The sequence below is a fragment of the Zalophus californianus genome, chromosome 2, assembly GCF_009762305.2.
Source record: "Zalophus californianus isolate mZalCal1 chromosome 2, mZalCal1.pri.v2, whole genome shotgun sequence".
Lineage (NCBI taxonomy): Eukaryota > Metazoa > Chordata > Mammalia > Carnivora > Otariidae > Zalophus > Zalophus californianus.
Genome location: NC_045596.1, coordinates 72,034,600 through 72,054,431, shown reverse-complemented (window position 1 = coordinate 72,054,431; position 19,832 = coordinate 72,034,600). Strand labels below are relative to the sequence as shown.

Genomic DNA, 19,832 nt, shown 5'->3' with positions numbered 1-19,832 from the left:
TGTGAGAAACTGCTAAAATTGCTGCCGGCCTCGACCTCATTGTGGTTATATGAACACAGGGGGCAGGCAAGAGGGGTGAAGTTCCGGAGGGTGCTTATCAGATAGTGTCCTATAAGTTCACCATTCCACTTTAGGTTGACTACTTTGTAATGCTTTCAAAGGAATTCAGGCTTTGGAGGAAATAGAAAAGTAGAGGAACTTTGTAAGTGCTCAATAAAGGGGCCATAAATTAGGTGTTGAGATGAAACATAGAGCTTGAAGGATTCTCCATCTTGAGGAACTCAGGAAGAAAGGTGTCTTAGAAATAGTTGTGTGGGGACGCCTGAGTGGCTCGGTCAATTAAGTGTCTGCCTTCAGCTCAGGTCATGATCTCAGGGTCCTGGGATCGAGCCCCACGTAGGGCTCCCTGCTCAGTGGGGAACCTACCATGGTAGAGGTGGTAGCAGGAAGGCAGTCAGGGGCATTGTACTAATATTTTGGGTAAATAAAAAGACACTGAAGGAGAGTGAGGGCCAGGATAGTAGGGGGAGAGGTAGAGATGGTTTTTAAAGGTCACTTTGAAACGGTCTATCATGGACATCTTTAAAATGGGGGGGGGGACACTATTCAGGAGTAAACACCCAGGGGCATCCTGTAATTCCAGAAACAAGTGAAAATCAGCATCTCTCAGGGGATGGGTTAAACATTGTGCAAGGGTCACTCAGAGTCTAGCTAATACTTTCAGTCTGGAATCCCCTTCAGGTGTTTGGTTCACAGTCTCTGACGCTCTGTCTAATCTGACTTTCTTTGTGCTTCTTTTCCACAGCACACATGTATCCCAAGTCAGCAATGTTTCGACAACTGGAGAGTAAGTTATTTGGGTTCCGTTTCCCATTTATCGAACAGAAAAAAAGCTACTCTAATGGTGTGTAGTATTGGAAGATTAATACAGTAAGCAACTTATGATGATTTTTAAAACCACTGAGGGAAGAGGACTAAATAAGAAGTGTTCCTGTTTGAGCTTCTGTGTGGGCGTGTGACTAGAGACAGCTCAACCATTTGAACATGCGAGATTTTTGTTTCAGTCAAAATAATGTCAGAGTCTATTAGTGTTTGCAAAATACGTGTTTGAGGAGGTACCTTAGAGTGGAAGACGCTATTAAAGGTTAAAGTAGTGACAGTGTCTTTACTTCTTCCTTCCTTATTTTTAATCAGCCTACATGTATTGAGTACCTGCGATATGCCAAGCATAGTGTTAGGTGTGTAATGTCAACTAAGCCTCGGGCTCTGCCTTCAGGGACTTTACAGTCTAAGAGGGACACAGAATCAAAAGCAAATTAGTGATGGCAACAAGTCCTCTATCCACAGGGCAGGACAGTGCTCTACTGATGATGCCCATCATGTATCTCTTTCCTCCTAAGGCTACCAACTGGACTAAAATCCAAGCTCCAGTTACCTACCCTGGCCTCCCTCTCTGACCACATTGATCATCACGCTTCAAGCACGTGACATTCTGTTTCTGGAATAGGCCAAGCTTATATTTGCCCCAGAGCCCTTACACTGGCTGTTTTTCAGCCTGGCCATTCATTTTCTTATCATTCACTTTTTTATTCAACATGTCCTCTTCCTCTGAGAAGCCATCCCCGACTCTCTGCAATCCTTCTCCTATCCTGTACAGCATTTTGGAGAGAATTTATCACTTTCTGAAATTTCAGGATTTGTTTATTAGCTCTCTTGCCTCATAGGAATGTAAGTTCCATAAACATGGGGACCTTGTTTGTCATATTCATGTGACACCTAGAAAAGTGCCTTGTGTATATTAGGCACTAAATAAATATTTGTGAATAGTTTCTTGCTTAAAGACTTTCCTTCACACACACCTCTCTTCCTTCCTTGCTAAGGTGTAAATGGGCCTTTTTAGCGCATCTTCCATCAACAGGGATCAGGAGGAAGAGGAGGAAAGATGTGATAAGGAGGAAGAGAGAATAATTTAAAGAAGCACTGAGTAGGATGAATTTGGATCCACTAGGATGAATTGGGATTTTTTTTCCTTCTTTGTTAGGTGTGGAAGCAATGAGAGGGCAGGACTGACCTCTCTTAGCTTTGTGAATTTTAAAGAGATTCCAGAATTGTACCAAGACTGATATGTTCTTTTTTGTGTATTTCTGATAACCTTTACTTCTTATAGGTCTTGTATAGTTTGGAAAAGGTATGGAGTTAGTTTGTATGTATACGTTAATTCACTCACATTCCTAGAGACCACAGTTAGGTAATCTTGAATCATTGGGATGTGGAGTTCTAAATATAAAAACTCTTTGTTTTAAAGATTCATTTATTCATTCATGCATGCATTCATTTATTTGTTGGGGTGAGAGGGGGAGAGGGAGAGAAAGTCTTAAGCAGACCCTGAGCTGAGCACAGAGCCCAACTCGGGGCTCGATCTCACGACCCTGAGATCACAAAGTGAGCCAAAACCAAGAGTTGGACACTCAACCAATCGTACCACCCAGGTACCCCTAAACATAGAAGTTCTAATCCCAAGTTAGACTACACTTGTTCATTGTCTTCAAATAGTTTTAATGAGATTACCATGTGTCTATTATAAAACGACATTTGGAAAATCAAACTTCTTAAATTTTTCAAAACCCATCTTATTTAAGTGAATGTATTTCTTAATCTGAACATTTTAAAAATAAATATGTGGTTCTTTTTAAATTTTTAATAGCTTTATTGAAATATAATTAATATACAAAGAACTACACATACTTAATGTCTACAGTTTGATGAGTTTGGATGTGATTCCTTTTTCAAGTGCAGGAAAACATGGTTTGAGGAGTATATGTTTAGAATTTTCCATGCCAGCTTATTCAGAATTAAATAATGTGGTGATAAAAGAAGGCTTAGACACATTAAAAGATTATATAGCTTTAATAAGGATACCTTCTCTATCTCACCATGCACTCTTCAGCCCCTATGCTTCTAGTATTTCCTCATGTTAAATGAAGTAAATCTATCCTGCCATCTTCAGTAACACATATTGGGATGTTTGCATGATAACAGCTTCAATTATATACATCACAATTTAATTGCATAGAGGTTCAGAAAGATTTTGCTGTTCTAAATAGTGATTGTTCTGGTGAGGTGTTCCTTTTTAATAGCATTATTCCCTGTATAATTTTATCTTAAAGAGATTCTACATAGATAATAGGTATCATAAAATCATTTGTGCCCATTTGCTTTGTAAACCATACTGTCTGCCTCTGCAGAGCTGGTATGAAATCCGAAGGAACTCACCTTTGTAAGAATAGGTCTATTATTATTCTATGAGGAAAAAATATTTCCTCATTCTGCTTTATATTAAATGACCCTTATTTCCTGAATGCCTCTGATAATTGTTGCCAGGCTTGCTGTGAGCATTTCAGTCATCCTGGACCTACAAAGATGAAAAACCCAGTGATCAAAGTGGTAGCATTTGTCAGGTTTGGTTTTATTTTTAACACACAATGCAGATATTTTGAGATGTCTCATATGCGGTCTTTGCTCATGAAGCTGTGGTAGATCTACCATTGAACAAATGCTGATATTTCCCAAATTATGGATATAAATTTTTAAAGGCAATCACTGATAAATTTGATAGCCTGATGGACTCTGTGTTCTGCTTTTATTAGACTCTTAGAAAGAACCATCCGGTCGGCAGTAGAACAGCACCTTTTTGATGTAAATGGCTCTGGAGGCCAAAGTTCAGAGGACTCGGAATCCGGAACATCATCAGCATCTTCGGCCACGTCTGCCAGACAGCGCCGCCGTCAGTCCAAAGAGCAGGATGAAGTTCGACATGGCAGAGATGTGTGAGTTGGCATTAGAGCGTCTTATTTGCATTTTCTCCTCTCCTTTTAAAAATATACACCTGAATTAGTCACTATGTTATAACCATTCCCATTTCAGTATTCAGGTTAAAACTTCAAAAATTCTTTTTTGACTATTCTAAACTTAACATTTGGAAATTTGTAGGTGACTAAATGAACATTTCAGTTTTGTCTGGATGTTTTGTGTTGTCTAGATGTATGTTTGTAGGAAGCCACCTCTGATTTAATACACTTTAGGGCTTCCTCATGAATATCTTCTTTAGAGGGATGCTAGACCACTGGAGGAGAAAATTGCCATATGCCTGTCCAGAGGTGGGTTTGTTTTTTTTAAAGATTTATTTATTTATTTGAGAGAGGGAGAGTGTGTGCATGTGTGTTTTGCGGGTGGGGGTGGGGGTGGGGAGTAGAGAGAAGTAGAATCCCAAGCAGACTCCATGCTGAGCAGAGATCCTGACCTAAGCGGAAACCAAGAGTCAGGCGCCCAACCGGCTGTACCACCCAGGCACCGCAGGGGTGGTTTTTTTCTTATTAGACAACATTCATTTGGTTGTTAGACTAACTTATAAAATCAACAGATTTCCCTACTGTATTGGCCTGATGCAATACTAGAATATCACCGTAATACTTTAACAGTTGACTACATTTTAGTATCAGAATGGTTGAGCTTAGTCGTCATCAAGACAGTATGGTACTGGCACAAAAACAGACACATAGATCAATGGAACAGAATCGAGAGCCCAGAAATGGACCCTCAACTCTATGGTCAACTAATCTTCGACAAAGCAGGAAAGAATGTCCAATGGAAAAAAGACAGTCTCTTCAACAAATGGTGTTGGGAAAATTGGACAGCCACATGCAGAAGAATGAAACTGGACCATTTCCTTACACCACACACAAAAATAGACTCCAAATGGTTGAAAGACCTAAACGTGAAACAGGAGTCCATCAAAATCCTAAAGGAGAACACAGGCAGCAACCTCTTCGACCTCAGCTGCAGCAACGTCTTCCTAGAAACATCGCCAAAGGCAAGGGAAGCCAGAGCAAAAATGAACTATTGGGATTTCATCAAGATAAAAAGCTTTTGCACAGCAAAAGAAACAGTCCACAAAACCAAAAGACAACCGACAGAATGGGAGAAAATATTTGCAAATGACATATCAGATAAAGGGCTGGTATCCAAAATCTATAAAGAAAATATAAATCTATAAAGAACTATAAATCTATAAAGAACTTATCAAACTCAACACCCAAAGAACAAATGATCCGATCAAGAAATGGGCAGAAGACATGAACAGACATTTTTCCAAAGAAGACATCCAAATGGCCAACAGACACATGAAAAAGTGCTCAACATCACTCGGCATCAGGGAAATCCAAATCAAAACCTCAATGAGATACCACCTCACACCCGTCAGAATGGCTAAAATTAACAAGTCAGGAAATGACAGATGTTGGCGAGGATGTGGAGTAAGGGGAACCCTCCTACACCGTTGGTGGGAATGCAAGCTGGTGCAGCCACTCTGGAAAACAGTATGGAGGTTCCTCAAACAGTTGAAAATAGAGCTACCATACAATCCAGCAATTGTACTACTGGGTATTTACCCCAAAGATACAAATGTAGGGATCCGAAGGGGTACATGCACCCCAATGTTTATAGCAGCAATGTCCACAATAGCCAAACTGTGGAAAGAGCCAAGATGTCCATCGACAGATGAATGGATAAAGAAGATGTGGTATATATACACAATGGAATATTATGCAGTCATCAAAAGGAATGAGATCTTGCCATTTGCAGCAACGTGGTTGGAACTGGAGGGTGTTATGCTGCATGAAATAAGTCAATCAGAGAAAGACATGTATCATATGACCTCACTTATATGAGGAATTCTTAATCTCAGGAAACAAACTGAGGGTTGCTGGAGTGGTGGGGGGTGGGAGGGATGGGGTGGCTGGATGATAGACATTGGGGAGGGTATGTGCTATGGTGAGCACTGTGAATTGTGCAAGACTGTTGAATCACAGATCTGTACCTCTGAAACAAATAATGCAGTATTTGTTAAGAAAAAAAAAAGAAAAAGATAGCAGGAGGGGAAGAATGAAGGGGAGTAAATCGGAGGGGGAGATGAACCATGAGAGACGGTGGACTCTGAAAAACAAACTGAGGGTCCTGGCGGGGGGGTTAATCTGGTGATGGGTATTAAAGAGGGCACGTTCTGCGTGGAGCACTGGGTGTTATGCACAAACAATGAATCATGGAACACTACATCAAAAACTAATGATTTAATGTATGGTGATTAACAGAACAATTAAAAAATAAAAAAGAATTAAAAAAAAGAAAGGAGCTTAAGTCTAATCGAAGAGGAAATGCTTAAGTTCTTTATTATAATGACTAGTTTTAGGCTTTCCCACAGCATGAATTTCAAGAATAGTACCATAAGAAACTTTATTCTTCGTTAGAGGACTTGATAAAATACAAATAAACAATTATCATCTATATTTTTCAATAATCATCATTTAAATGCCAAGGAAAATAAAGTTATATTCATATATTTTTCCTGAAAGTTTTAAGTTTATTTGTATCTACTATAGCATTTAGTCTCTATAAAGTTATTGTTTTGAACTCCTTATTAAATGTCAAAGACTAAATTAGACCCTAGTTCCCCTCATTCCTTTTCACCTGGATTCATAATGCACATCAAAACCTTGGCGGGGGGGGGGGGGGGGGAGGAAACTTCTTTTTGCTTAAAGAAAGACACAAAAGATAAGTGGTATAAATAAATATCATGCTGCATTATCATGAAGATGTTTAAGGGCCATGCTAGCAAATGTAATTTTAGAAATAAACAGTATCAGTGGTATAGACCACTGACTTTTTAAAGTGGTCCTTTTATGGGAGCACTTTAAAAAAAAAATTCATCTTGTGGCTGGTGGGTAGGAGGGAGTGCTATATTATTACCTTTACAAAATAGAAGAATTATAATACAGGAGGTATTTACATTTAAAATTATCTACTGACTAAGCTTTGTAGAAAACGTTGAGGAGTAAAATTAGCTTGTGTGCTGCCTATATTGTGTTACACAGCAAGTACAAATTATTTAATAGTGTTCTTATCCCCCGTCTCATTTTTTGCCAAATAGTATGTAGCAACACATTGCATTTTTAAAATATCCTTAGTGTGTCACGACATCATGCTTTCCACCCTCTTTGTTTGGACAGAGGGATAGCAAGCAGAGGTTGGAAGTGGTAGTAAGCACAAGGGAGAGAACAGAGCAGACGGTGGTAGTGTTGATGGTGGATGCGTGGCGGCAGGGCAGGGGACCGCACAGTGGGGTAAGGTCCAAATGAACAGGCGGTAGAAAAATATGAAACATAGAGTAAACTTTCCTGCAGAATTTAGAGTTTCCCACATCCAGGCGTGTTTCTAAGTTCTCTTGATCATATTTTACTGTCAACATCAGGAGAACAAAAGGAGATGAAGAATGGTAGAAACCGACTAATCTAACAACCTGTGAAACCCTAGCCTTCCCCTTATTTTTTCTTCTCTGGTATTTCCTTCACTGCTCATGCTGGTTACTCATTGTGGTCAGACTAGAGTTGGACACTGAGCGAGTAAATCTCGGGCTGAAAACTGTGTGTGTCCACGGTAACTTCTAGTCTCATGTTACTCTTTTTCCTTGCTGCGTGGTCTGGGCACACAGAAGTCCCCTTCCTATGCTCCCTGTTGGCCTCAGCCTCCTAGCCTCTGGCGTCTTCCTAACCTGACACGCTGTCTTGATAGTCCTTTCTCTTCAACTCCCAGTCCACACCGCACTGCCTCTCGGAGCTCGCCAGGTCTGGGGAGGAGCAAGGCCCTTATCTCTCAGGGTCCCAGACCTCCTACTTTTGTCCCCATGAAGGTCCTCTCCAGTATGTCCCCAGGAGATATACCAACGTATCACTGATTGGGCAAAGGTTGAGAATCATTACCATAGCCTATAGTAAGTATGTTTTTCTTAGTATATACTTACGCATAATTGATTCATTTATCAAAGATTTTCATCAGACTTTGCTTAAAAAATAAAGATTAAGCTAGATTTTATTCTATTCAAAACTATTAACCTTATGGAATGGTTTAAAAGAGTTTTTAAAAATTAGAAATTCATTGTATTTTTGTCTATTATTTTGCCTCCTAACAACTTAAAGCTGCAACCAAGTGAAAAAACATATCCTTGAAGCCAATGATAACCATACTTCAGGATGAGATTAGAGTCATTAAGTCTGTACTAAAGTCATCATGGCAGATTTTTTGAAATAAATACAGAAGATAACTAAGACTTACAAATATTTCATTTTAGTGCAAATGATTTCTTATTTTGTCTAAATTTATAAGGAAACATTATCAGGCTTATATTATTATTGCTACTATAAAAATATCAAAGTTTAAGCAATACATTCAATATGTGAAGGGGTTCAGTCTAATTCATTTATTTAAAAAACTTGCCATCTGCCAGGTGCATGGAAATGAGGACCCTTGGTGATGGGTATATGGAAATTTGTTGTGATAGTGTCTCCTCTGTATGTGTGAAAATTTGATAATAAATGTTTTCTTAAAAGCAAAGGGTAATTTAGGTGAAAGTGGTTTCAGCTGTCCAAAACACAGTAAACTGGAATTTGTACATATTTATTATAGAAATACTATATTAAATTCCTACTGCAAAGTAAGAAAAAAAAAGCAAAGATGAACAAAAAAAACCCAGTGCTGTACTAGGGGAATGATAAATAGTTGAGTATTGCCAGAACATTAAGTCTGTCTGTAGGGGTGGTGAGGAAGAAACTTCAGATAAAGTGAGAGGCCCCAGAAATCTGAATTCATGTCAGATTTCAGTGATGTCAAATATGATTGAAACCTGTCACAATGTTGCAGGCAGGAATTATATACCAGCGCTCCTCACAGTCACATATGTACCATGGCTGAAAGGTGTTGACTCGCACAAAAGCAGAGACTTTTTCTTTTATGTAAGAGAACAGGATTTCCACATGAGCATGCTGAACAGATTTCCATGTATTTGTTTTGACAGCTTTTATTCCAGTCATTCATTCACTATTCAAAAAGATTATAAAATAAACTTTGTGTTTTAATTTCTAAAACTGGTTTTTAGCTTTTGTATTAGTCTACTAGGGCTGCCATAACAAAATACTACAGTCTGGGTGGCTTAAACAACAGGGATTTATTTCCTCATAGTTCTGGAGGCTGGAAGTCCAAGATCAAGGTACAGACAGGGTTGGCTTCTGATGAGACCTCTCTCTTGCACTTGCAGATGGGTTCTTCTCACCGTGTCCTCCCATGGCCTTTCCTCCGTGTGTGTGCTCTCCTGGTGTCTCCTCCTTTTCTTTTCTTTTTTTCTTTTAAGATTTTATCTATTTCTCAGCGAGCGAACACAAGCAGGAGGGAGTGGGAGAAGGAGAAGCAGGCTCCCTGCTGAACAGGGAGCCCGATGTGGGACTCGATCCCGGGACCCTGGGATCATGACCTGAGCTGAAGGCAGCCAACCAACTGAGCTACCAAGGCATCCCTCCTCCTCTTATTAGAACACCAGTTCTGTTGGATTACAGCACCCACCCTTATGGCCTCATTGAGCCTTAATTACCTCTGAAAAGGCCCTGTCTCCAGAAACAGTCATATTAACAGATGGTGAGGGCTTCAGCAGAGGAATTTGGGGGGAAACACAATTCTGTCATAACAGCTTTCAAACATAAAAAAACCCCCAATAAAAAATTATAATAGGATGTATACCCCAGGAGTTAGGAGAAGTATAAAGAGTGATAGACAGAATTTATATAGTAAAATAATTAATTTTGAAGTTGAGACCAAACTCATCCAGCCGTCCGTGGAAGGCAACACTCTCAGTGCGTGGAGGGGAGATTGAAGAGTGTCTGCATAATTACATGTGCCAGCATGTTAGTCCCTGTCCACTCTTCCTCTGCCTTCTATGATTTTATACTGAGGGTATTCCTAATATTTGTTGCATAAATCTTTTCTATAATTTTACTAAGTGTATATTTTTACATCAAAAGTTATATAAAGGGGCACCTGGGTGGCTCAGACATTAGGCGTCTGCCTCCGGCTCAGGTCGTGATCCCAGTGTCCTGGGATCGAGCCCCGTATCGGGCTCCCTGCTCGGCGGGAAGCCTGCTTCTCCCTCTCCCACTCCCCCTGCTTGTGTTCCCTCTCTTGCTGTGTCTCTCTCTGTCAGATGAATAAAATCTAAAAAAAAAAAAAAGGTTATATAAAATAAGACTAAGTTAAATATGGAGTGCTAAAAATCACCAAAGATAGTGTAAACTTTGAAAATATTAGGATAATATTTAATTCATAATTTTGCCTCCATGATAAGCCCATCTAAGATAAGATGTGAATTTAGATGGCAGAATAAATATTTAACATTATCTTTCATTTTTGTATGTGGTTGAACTGACGATAAAATATAGTCATCTGTTTTGCTCTTTAGAGCTCATTTATTTCAAAATATAACTGTAAGTGTTTAGGGAGTTACCTTAACTCAGTCATACCATAAGGGAGAGATCTCATTCATTTGTACCTTGGCACACCATGGTGCTACCCTGATGGCTTAAGTTGTCCTGTGATGTAGTAAAAAAACAAATAGTTTGCTAAATAATTTAATTTTATGAAAACTCCTTAAGGGAATGTTTAAAATACTCAGAACAATTTCAAGAATATTAAGTGAATTAAATTCTGTAGTTATGACATTCATATCTGCTTCTAAAACTAAGTCAGAACAGGGCACCTGGGTGGCCCAGTTGGTTAAGCATCTGCCTTCAGCTCGGGTCGTGATCCCAGGGTCCTGGGATTGAGCCCCGCATCAGGCTGTCTGCTCAGCAGGGAGCCTGCTTCTCCCTCTCTCACTCCGGCTGCTTGTGCTCCCTTGCTGAGAAATAAATAGATAAAATCTTAAAAGAAAAATAAACTAAGTCATGAAGGACATCCAGTTAGAAGTTTACATCCTGCAACTCCTTGTACTGGGAGGTAACAAATCCATACTTTAGTTAAAATGCTTTGTATTCCACAGTTTTTATTAACTTATACTATTTCTACCAAGATTATCACATGCAGTCAGAGTTTGTTATTAATGCTTCTCTACTATGCTAAAATGTCTTTATCATTTGGGAAAATCAGTTTGTCCCATTCAAGAGAAAAAGACATAATATTTCCTTTTCAGATTTTTGTCCACACATTGTATTATAAAATGTGTGTATAGCAGGGGCGCCTGGGTGGCTCATTCAGTTAAGCGTCCAACTCTTGATTTCAGCTCAGGTCATGATCTCAGGGTCATGAAATCAAGCCCCGCATCAGGCTCTGCACTCAGCAGGGAGTCTGCTTAAGATTCTCTCTCCCTCTGCCCCCTGCCCCCGTGCACACACGCATTCTCTCTCCCTCTCTCTCTCTAAAAGAAATAAATCTTTAAAATAAAATGTGTGTGTGTGTGTGTGTAATCTGTTAATAATGGGAAATTTTTTTGTAAGATTGCACTGTTTTCCCTGTTTGAATACAAATTACTTTTGGTACAACCTTAAAAGTTGTTCATTGGTAGAAAAACAGTTCTTGTCAGTTTGCCTCTAGGAATAATTTCTCTTGTAATGTGATTTATTTGGCACCAAGTGGTCTCAGGAGTAGCACTGTGCTCAGACTTTGATCAAAAAGGCAAACTGGAATTTCTGGGCACTCTTCTGATTTCCCATGTGATGCAGTGACAGTGTCATTAAAATATCCCTTTTACCTTTTAAAATTAAGCTTTTTTTTTTTTTAATTCAAGGGGACTTATCAACAAAGAAAATATTCCTTCTGGGTTCAACAACCTTGAAGATTGTATTTTGAATGCTCAGGAAGTGGAAAAATTGTATGAAAATACTTCTGGTTATATTGGAGAAAGGGGCAAACCTAAACGTCAGAAATCCAATTCCAAACTTTCTGAACTCAATGAAAATCAAGATGGTCTTGTGGTAAGTGAAAATTCTATAAAACTTTTACTTGTAACCAATTAGGAAATATTACATCTCTTTTCCTTGCTTTGTAAAAAAAAAAAAAAAAAAAATTTCAATCATGAGCTTCATAGGACTATAGGATATGAGTTCTGAAGGCCTCAGAGCTACCAAGTGTACACACTTGTATTTCTTTTCAATAAATATAAAAATCAAAGCTGAGAAAGATTATATTCTGCCAAAAGAAACAGAGACAGCACGCTTTGATTTCCATGTTATTCAAATGATTTTTATCTCATTCTTTTGAGTATTTTTAAATTGTATTTTTGGAATATCGTCATTAAAGCATTTTTTATTTCCCCCCATTCTGTTCATTCTCATATATATGATGTAAAAAAAAAAAATTAATGAACTTAAAGCCAGGTGAAAGAAAACTACATAGGGAAAGAGGATCAACTATCTTTGTGTACAGAAATCTCTGTGTTCAGAAATTTAGTTCAAATCTATACTCTATAAAGTATTTTCTTCCAAATTAATCAGAAATAAAAACGAAAAAGATCAGCCTCTTAACAGAGTTACCTCAGACCTGAACCCTGGATCATTGATTTGATATACAAATTATTACAAGTGGTTTCTGTCAATAACTAAATATTTATTCAGTTTAACTATTAGTATACATCCTCCTCTTCTGTGTATGCTTCACTTTCTCTTAGAAGTGAGAACCAAAGCCTGTCTGCTTAGTCCCTTTAGTTTTAAAAAATTTAACAACAACGAAAACCAAAGATAAAATATATAACGTGAGCTGGAGTCCCCATAATGAAAAAATGTAATGCCCATTCTTACTGTTCAATGTGTAAATGCTCCGATCTCTTCGATCTCTGACAAGCTTTTAGCTCCATGTTGGGTTTCCTCTACATTTAGTAAACTTACAGGCCATCTGTTTTCCATGGTCAATTTTGGCATGTGCTCAGAGAAGATTCCCAGTTTGGCCTGGCCATTAATAAATATGTAAATGCAAATCCAGGGAAACATGTTAATTTCTTTTTTTCCCTCCAAATGTCTTTTTTTTTTTTTTAAGATTTATTTATTTATTTATTTAAGAGAGGGGAGCGGCAGGCAGAGGGAGAGGGAGAAGCAGACTCCCTGCTGAGCAGGGAGCCCATCGCAGTGCTCAATCCCACAACCCTGAGATCATGACCTGAGCCGAAGGCAGACGTTTAACCAACTGAGCCACCCAGATGCCCCTTTCCCTCCAAATGTCTTGATAATCTGTTTCTAGAAGTAAAGTAACCAGCTAAAAGGGACAGAAGCAATCACCCACCACAGGCCCATGTCTTATACACTCCAAATAAAGAATGTAAGCTTTCGAACCATTGCACACATTAAATGTTTTTAACATTAACTTAATTCTTATTTGGAGGAAAGTAAATTTTTAAATAAAATAAATGGTGCTACCCCACTGTTCATAGCAGCAATGTCCGCAATAGCCAAACTGTGGAAAGAGCCGAGATGCCCTTCAACAGACGAACGGATAAAGAAGATGTGGTCCATATATACAATGGAATATTACTCAGCCATCAGGAAGGATGAATACCCAACTTTTACATCAACATGGATGGGACTGGAGGAGATTATGCTAAGTGAAATGAGTTGAGCAGAGAAAGTCAATTATCATATGGTTTCACTTATTTGTGGAACATGAGGAATAGCGTGGAGGACATTAGGAGAAGGAAGGGAAAAATGAGGGGAGCGGAATTGGAAGGAGAGATGAACCATGAGAGACTGTGGACTCTGAGAAACAAATAGGGTTCTAGAGGGGAGGGGGGTGGGGGGATGGGTTAGCCCGGTGATGGGTATTAAGGAGGGCACATACTGCATGGAGCCCTGGGTGTTATATGAAAACAAGGGATCGTGGATCACCACATCAAAAACTAATGATGTATGGTGACTAACATAACATAAAATTAAAAAAAAAAAATAAATGGTGCTAATTTCATTAGCCCTTTATTTGGCTCACAATTTGCTTATCTGCCGAAGAGATTTACAGTGACTAAAATTCCAACAGTTGACTTCTTTGGAAAGATGTGCTTCTCTATCTCAGTCCCTTTTTATATGAATTTAACCCATTAATTTTTTTTTTCCCACCAGGAATGGTGTCTTAAATTAGCTAGGTGGTAATAGCTAATAAAAGTGAAAAAGTACATTTATTCCTTAGAATATGTGTTTGACTGATAAAACTATAGACATAGTCTTTGTTTAAAAATGTTTGGATGGGAGAGCATAATGCTATCCGGTCTTTTTTATGTGAAAGGATTTGCCCCCACCTTAGTTGTCAGGTTCCTCATTCCAGGATTGTGAATGTCACCTATTAACATAAGTGAGCCAAGTGGACCATGTCTTTGTTGCAGTGAATAATTTAAAAAACCTGCCAGCACAACTCAGAAGAAAAACTTCCTCATCTAACGTGAGGGTGTTCTCTAAGAGCTTTTCTAACTGTCATATTCTATAAATTTTTAAATCTAATCTTCACAGGTAACCACAGAGCAAAGAGCCAGGGAACATAGCAAGTATTTAGACTACATCTAAGTTGTGTATCTTAACTTGTCCCTTGTGTTTAACCTCCTAATTTTACTTTTCCCAACTCTTCCCCCAACACCTTTTCCTACTCCATTTCAAGTTCTTTACGCCCTGACTAAACATTTATTTCTATAGCTGGGTCAGCAAGGGAGGAGGGGGAATTATATGTAATTATATGCCTTTATGTGCCAGGAAATATTTCAGATCCTGAGATAAAGCAGTGAGAAAAACAGGCAAAGGTAGCTGTCCTCCTGGAGCCTACATCCTAGTAGGGGAAACAGACAATAATCAAGATAAGTAAAACACAAAATATATTGGATAGTGATAACTACTAGGAAGAAACATAAAGCAGGAAATAGGAATTGTGAGGGGGCAGGTGATGCAATTTTAAATAGAGTGGTCTGGGAAGACCTTCCAAGAATTTGACCTTTGAGTGTAAAGATTTAGAGAAAGTAAGGAAGCAGACTATACTATTATAGTAGGTGCAAAGGCCCTGAGACAGTCATTTATCTAGAAGATTCAAGAAACCACAAAGACCACATTGTGATTGGAAGAGAGTGAGCAAAATTAAAGAGGCAATGGGAGAGGGTGGGCAGATGAAGTACGACCTCATAGATCATTGTGAGGACTCTGCCTTCATTCTGGGTGAGATGAGAATCCATTTGAGGGTTCTAGGTAGAACAGTGATCTGGCTTACTGAAATTTGTTCAGCTACTATGTTGAGAATAGACAGCAAGCAGGCAGGGGCAGAAACAGGGAACCCAGTTGAGAAGCTATTGCAATAATCTAGATTTGAGATGATGATGGTTTGAACTAAGGTCATACCAGAGCCAGCATATATTTCCTTGCAGGCTGTACAATGCACTACTCTAGGGGGCACTGTTCACATGACTAAACTCCTTCCGGAGTGGTACCTTGCAGTAGTCATGACACAGTGAGCAGATTCTGCATGTGTTTTGAAAGTAGAATTGACAGGATTTCCTGACATTACCTGTGTGGTGTGAAAGTAATCAAGGAGTCAAAGATGACTCCAAGGTTTTTGGCCTGAGCAACTAGATTTGTGTTGCCAGTTTAGCTGAGATAGAGAAGACAGACAGAAGTTTGGGTTCAGTTTTGGACATAAGATTAAGCTGCCCATTAGATATCTTAGAGGGCATATCAAGGAAGCAAGTGGATTTCGGGGCCAAGAGTTTAGGGAGGAAATCCAGGCTGCAGGTACAGTGTGGGAGTCATCAGCAGACAGGATATTTAAAGCCAGTATACTGGGTGCGATGACCAAGGGAGTGAGTGTGGTCAGGAAAGAAAAGTTGCCTCAGGGACGGTGGGCCCTGAGACCCACCAACATTTAGAGGATGGGGAAATGAGAAGGTACCAGGGGAGGAGACTTAATGAGACTAGCTAAGTAGAAGACAGACAAAGTGAGTTTAGTGCCTTGGCAGCCAAGTGAACAGAGTGTCTCAAGGAGGAGAAAAGGTCAGATGATGGGTTAAGCAGAAGAGTGAGAGTTTGACCATTGGGATTAGCAAGCTGGTTATCACTTAGTAAAGCAGTTTGGGTGAAGAGATGGGAACAAAAGCCATTTTCCAGAGAAAGTGAGAGGAGAGTAACTGAACACAGTGACTAATAATTTCATACTGATCACACCAGCCCACAATACAACTGAGGAGAATATGCTGTAGAACAAAAAAAGCATCTTGCAGATTTGGAATCTCTAAAGCAGGAACTGTCTGGGCATGTTCCCCTTTGTGCTTTCACCTCTCGAGACTGTCCTGACCAGCAGAGACCAAGAAACTACAGATAATTCGGAGTTTAAAAATTAGGGTTAGGAAGTGACATTAGAGTGTTCTGCCTTATCCCTACTTATTGCCACAGTCCCAAACTTTTCTTCCCTCTTTAAACTCTTGGCTCATGCTTGTGCCCATCAGTCATTCTCAGAGGAAAACCTTGTCTCCTGATTTACTTTGAAGAAGTAAGATACGCAGCTTGTTTCAGCAACTTCCCTCACTCCTGCTTCAAAACGTCTCTAGAACTCTACTCATTTTCTTTTCTCACCTGCTCAAATGATAACATGATTTTTCTAATTTCTAAGGTTAACCTCTAAAATCAAGAAGTATCTTTGTAAATTCTACCTTCTACATCCATCTCCCCGCCCCACACCCATGTACGTGTACAAACATATACATACACTTACACACTTTTCCTTTTCATTGGCTTCCTCTTCATTGGCTCATTTCTGTTGGCCTAGAAAAAGGCTCCATCTCTAAAAGCTTTCTCTCCTGGGCACGATTTAACAGCTTGAATCAAAAGTCATAAGTCAGTCATGCATTTTATCCAGTAATCACACTTCTGCCACTCGGCTCTACTTAAATATGCAAAAAAAAAAAAATGGTATTAATTTGCTCACCACAGAGCTTTCTATAATCATGGAAAATTAGAAGCAATTTAAATGTTCAAAAGTGCGAGATCAGATAAGCAACATTTGTATGTCAATTCAATAAAATTAGGATTGTGAAGACTCTGTAATAAAAACCATTGACAAGTTATATTTTAAGTGCTTTGTATATATCAATTTTAATCCTCCCAATAACCCAGAAAGTGGATTTATTATTATTATAATTCTCATTCTAAACATGAGGAGAATGAGGCAGAGGAGAGTAAACAACTTGTCCAAGGTCACACGTAAGTGGTGGAGGTGGGGTTCCCCTACATCCTCCCTCATTATTAAAGTAGATTATAAAGCAGTATACACAGTGTGTACATTCATACATGTATACATATATGTGCGTATATATTATATAAGTATATGGGTGTGTATATAAATTATATGTACAAATGTTCATTCCCAGGAAAAAAGACTACAAGGAAATGTGCCTAAAGTGATTGTATGATGGTGGTAATAGTGGTATTAGAAGCAACTGTTACTCTATCCTCTGTTCTTCAGATGTTCTCCATGTGACATTAATGCTATAATAAGCATTACTCATTATGTTAAAAAAAAAAAAACATAGTCTAGTAGTTCTCTTCTTTATAAACAGCATCTATTTCGGGGCACCTGGGTGGCTCAGTCGGTTAAGTGCCCGACTCTTGATTTCAGCTCACGTCATGATCTCAGGGTCCTGGGATCAAGCCCCATGTTGGACTCCACACTCAGTGAGGAGTCTGCTTGAGATTCTTTCCCTCTGCCCCTCTCCGCCCCACTGCATGCTCTCTCTCTCTCTCTCTCTCAAATAAATCTTTTAAAAATAATAACCAAAAAATAAACAACATCTATTTAATGTTTTGTATACCCCCTGAAATCACAGGCTGGCTTCAAGGCAAGAGCATAGCTCTTGCAGTCAGACTTGAGTCTCCATTTCCACTCTATCACTTAATATCTGTGGTAAGTGGGCAGATTTTATCTCCTCAGTTGCTTCACCCATAAAGTGGGAATATGAATAGGTCACTGTGGTTTTTTGTGAGATTTAAAGGCAACTCAGTGTGCTAAAGAATAGAGAAAACTGAACAAAGTTCATACATAAGTCCCTTTCTGCTCCTCTGTTCCAATGACCAGGCTGTTTCCTTCACTTGCCATCAGACATTCTTAACAGTCGGCACTCACTCATCAACCCCAGGAGCCCAGATGCTACGCCCACTTCTCTGCGGAAACTGCTTTCTCCATGTCACTGTTTGGACATGGGGTTGAGATGGCCTTTGAAGACACCTGTGCTCTGATGTCTGCTTGGTCCTTGACTTCTCAAGTCCTCATGGGGCTTGACACTTCGTCCCTTTTTCTCAGAACTCTCTCCCTCGGCTTCTGTGACACTGACTTCTCCATGCCCTCTCATTCCCCAGTGACTTTCTTCCATGTCATCTCTTTCACTGGCTCATCTTCCACAAAACATACATGGATGGAGATGTTCCCCAAGTTTTCTCATTTCTCCTTCCCATTAGCACTTTACTTGAGAGCTTTTCCACTTGCATAGTGTCAGACGTCACCGCTCTACAAATGACTTGCAAGTCAACATTTGATTGGAGCTGTCCCCAGTTCACCTTAGAAAGTCAACATGCTGGGGGCGCCTGGGTGGCTCAGTCGGTAAAGCATCTGACTCTTGGTTTCAGCTCAGGTTATGATCTCAGGGTTGTGAGATCGAGCCCCGTGTCAGACTCTGTGCTCAGTGTGCAGTCTGCTGGAGATTTCCTCTCTCTGCCCCCCCCGCCCCTCCCCCTCTCTAAAAGAAGGAAGGAAGGCAGGAAGGAAAGAAAGAAAAAGAAAGAAAGAAGGAAGAAAGTAAGTCAACAGGCTAAAACTGAACTCATTGTCCCTCCTTGATCTGTTTTTCCCCTGGAGAGCTATCTGATCTCATCACGCCATCATATTCTCAACCCTTTTCTGAGTCATTTCTTGGACTTGCCCCTAGTCCCTCCTCCAGCTTTTCAATCAGTTGTCAAATTTAGTTGACTCTGCCTTAAAAATGTTATGAAGGTTCCCCCTTGTCCCTTTGTATTGCCATCACATTGCTGAGGCCCTTGTTATAACTGCCCTGGAACGTCAAAACAGCCACCCGACACGTCTGCACCCGCTCCCAGCCCCACGCTGCCTTACCTCTGCAAAACAGTCCTCTGCCTAATGCAGGGATTTTCAGCCTTTGTTTTCAGTGCACTACGACTCAGCAAGAACTCCTGTCAAAAACTACCTGACAGTGACTCTCTGGGTAGGATCCATAAAATGTAAAAAAGCCCAACATTGTGAGCCACTGATTTAAAAGTATTCATTCTTTCAATTATACAACTAACTATATGACAAGCACTCTTTTAGGAACCAACGACACAATGGTTATCAAAATGGACACACTGTCAGCCATCCTGAAGTTTACATTCTTTATAGGATCAAATAAGAAACAAGAAAATAAATAGTCAGATGGTGACACATGCTGTGGAGAGAGATGAAGCGGGCAGAGAAGACAGGAAGTGGTGGGAGGTGTAGGATTGATGTTGTACAGAGGGTACTGGGGTCAGGTCTCCCTGAGAAGATTTGTGCAGGGGCCTGAAAGAGGTGAAGGAGTGAGCCATCAGGAACTTTGGGGAGAAGCTGTCTCGGCAGAGGGGGCAGCAGGCTTAGCCTGCTGAGGACAAGCAAGAGGCTGCTGTGATTGGAGCAGAGTGGAGGATGATTTTAAGAGATGAGGTCAGAGATGTAGCAAGGGTACTGATCACTTAAGCCTTTGTAGCCATTTTTAGGTCTTTGGGATTTACCTTGAGTGAGATGAGGAGGCATTAGAGGATCAAAGAGAAGAAAATCATTTTCTGATGTACCTTTTTGAAAGAATCACTCTAGCAACTATGTTAAGAATAGCCGGGAGGATGAGGGGGAATAGCTCAGAGGTGGTAAGGGATGAACAAACACTAAAGCAAAATAACTGACATAATCTAATCAAGAGATGATATCAATTTAGG

The 19,832-nt window shown here is 39.7% G+C and overlaps 1 protein-coding gene and 1 long non-coding RNA gene across 9 annotated transcripts in view; one reads left to right on the top strand and one right to left on the bottom strand.

The window, feature by feature from the left end:
• Nucleotides 1-19,832, top strand: part of FAM13A (family with sequence similarity 13 member A) — a 369,758-nt gene that overhangs the window by 297,897 nt on the left and 52,029 nt on the right. For all 8 annotated transcript variants that reach the window (XM_027600469.2, XM_027600471.2, XM_027600470.2 and 5 more), the window contains 3 exons: nucleotides 806-847; nucleotides 3,648-3,827; nucleotides 11,657-11,843. In XM_027600469.2, coding sequence (XP_027456270.1) covers nucleotides 806-847; nucleotides 3,648-3,827; nucleotides 11,657-11,843 — 409 coding nt within the window. The remainder of the gene's footprint in view (nucleotides 1-805; nucleotides 848-3,647; nucleotides 3,828-11,656; nucleotides 11,844-19,832) is intronic.
• Nucleotides 3,758-19,832, bottom strand: part of LOC113925840 — a 35,202-nt gene continuing 19,127 nt past the window's right edge. The window contains exons 2-3 of the long non-coding RNA XR_003521071.1: nucleotides 16,591-16,693; nucleotides 3,758-3,869 (exon numbers count right to left, since the gene is read on the bottom strand). This is a non-coding gene — a long non-coding RNA (uncharacterized LOC113925840). The remainder of the gene's footprint in view (nucleotides 3,870-16,590; nucleotides 16,694-19,832) is intronic.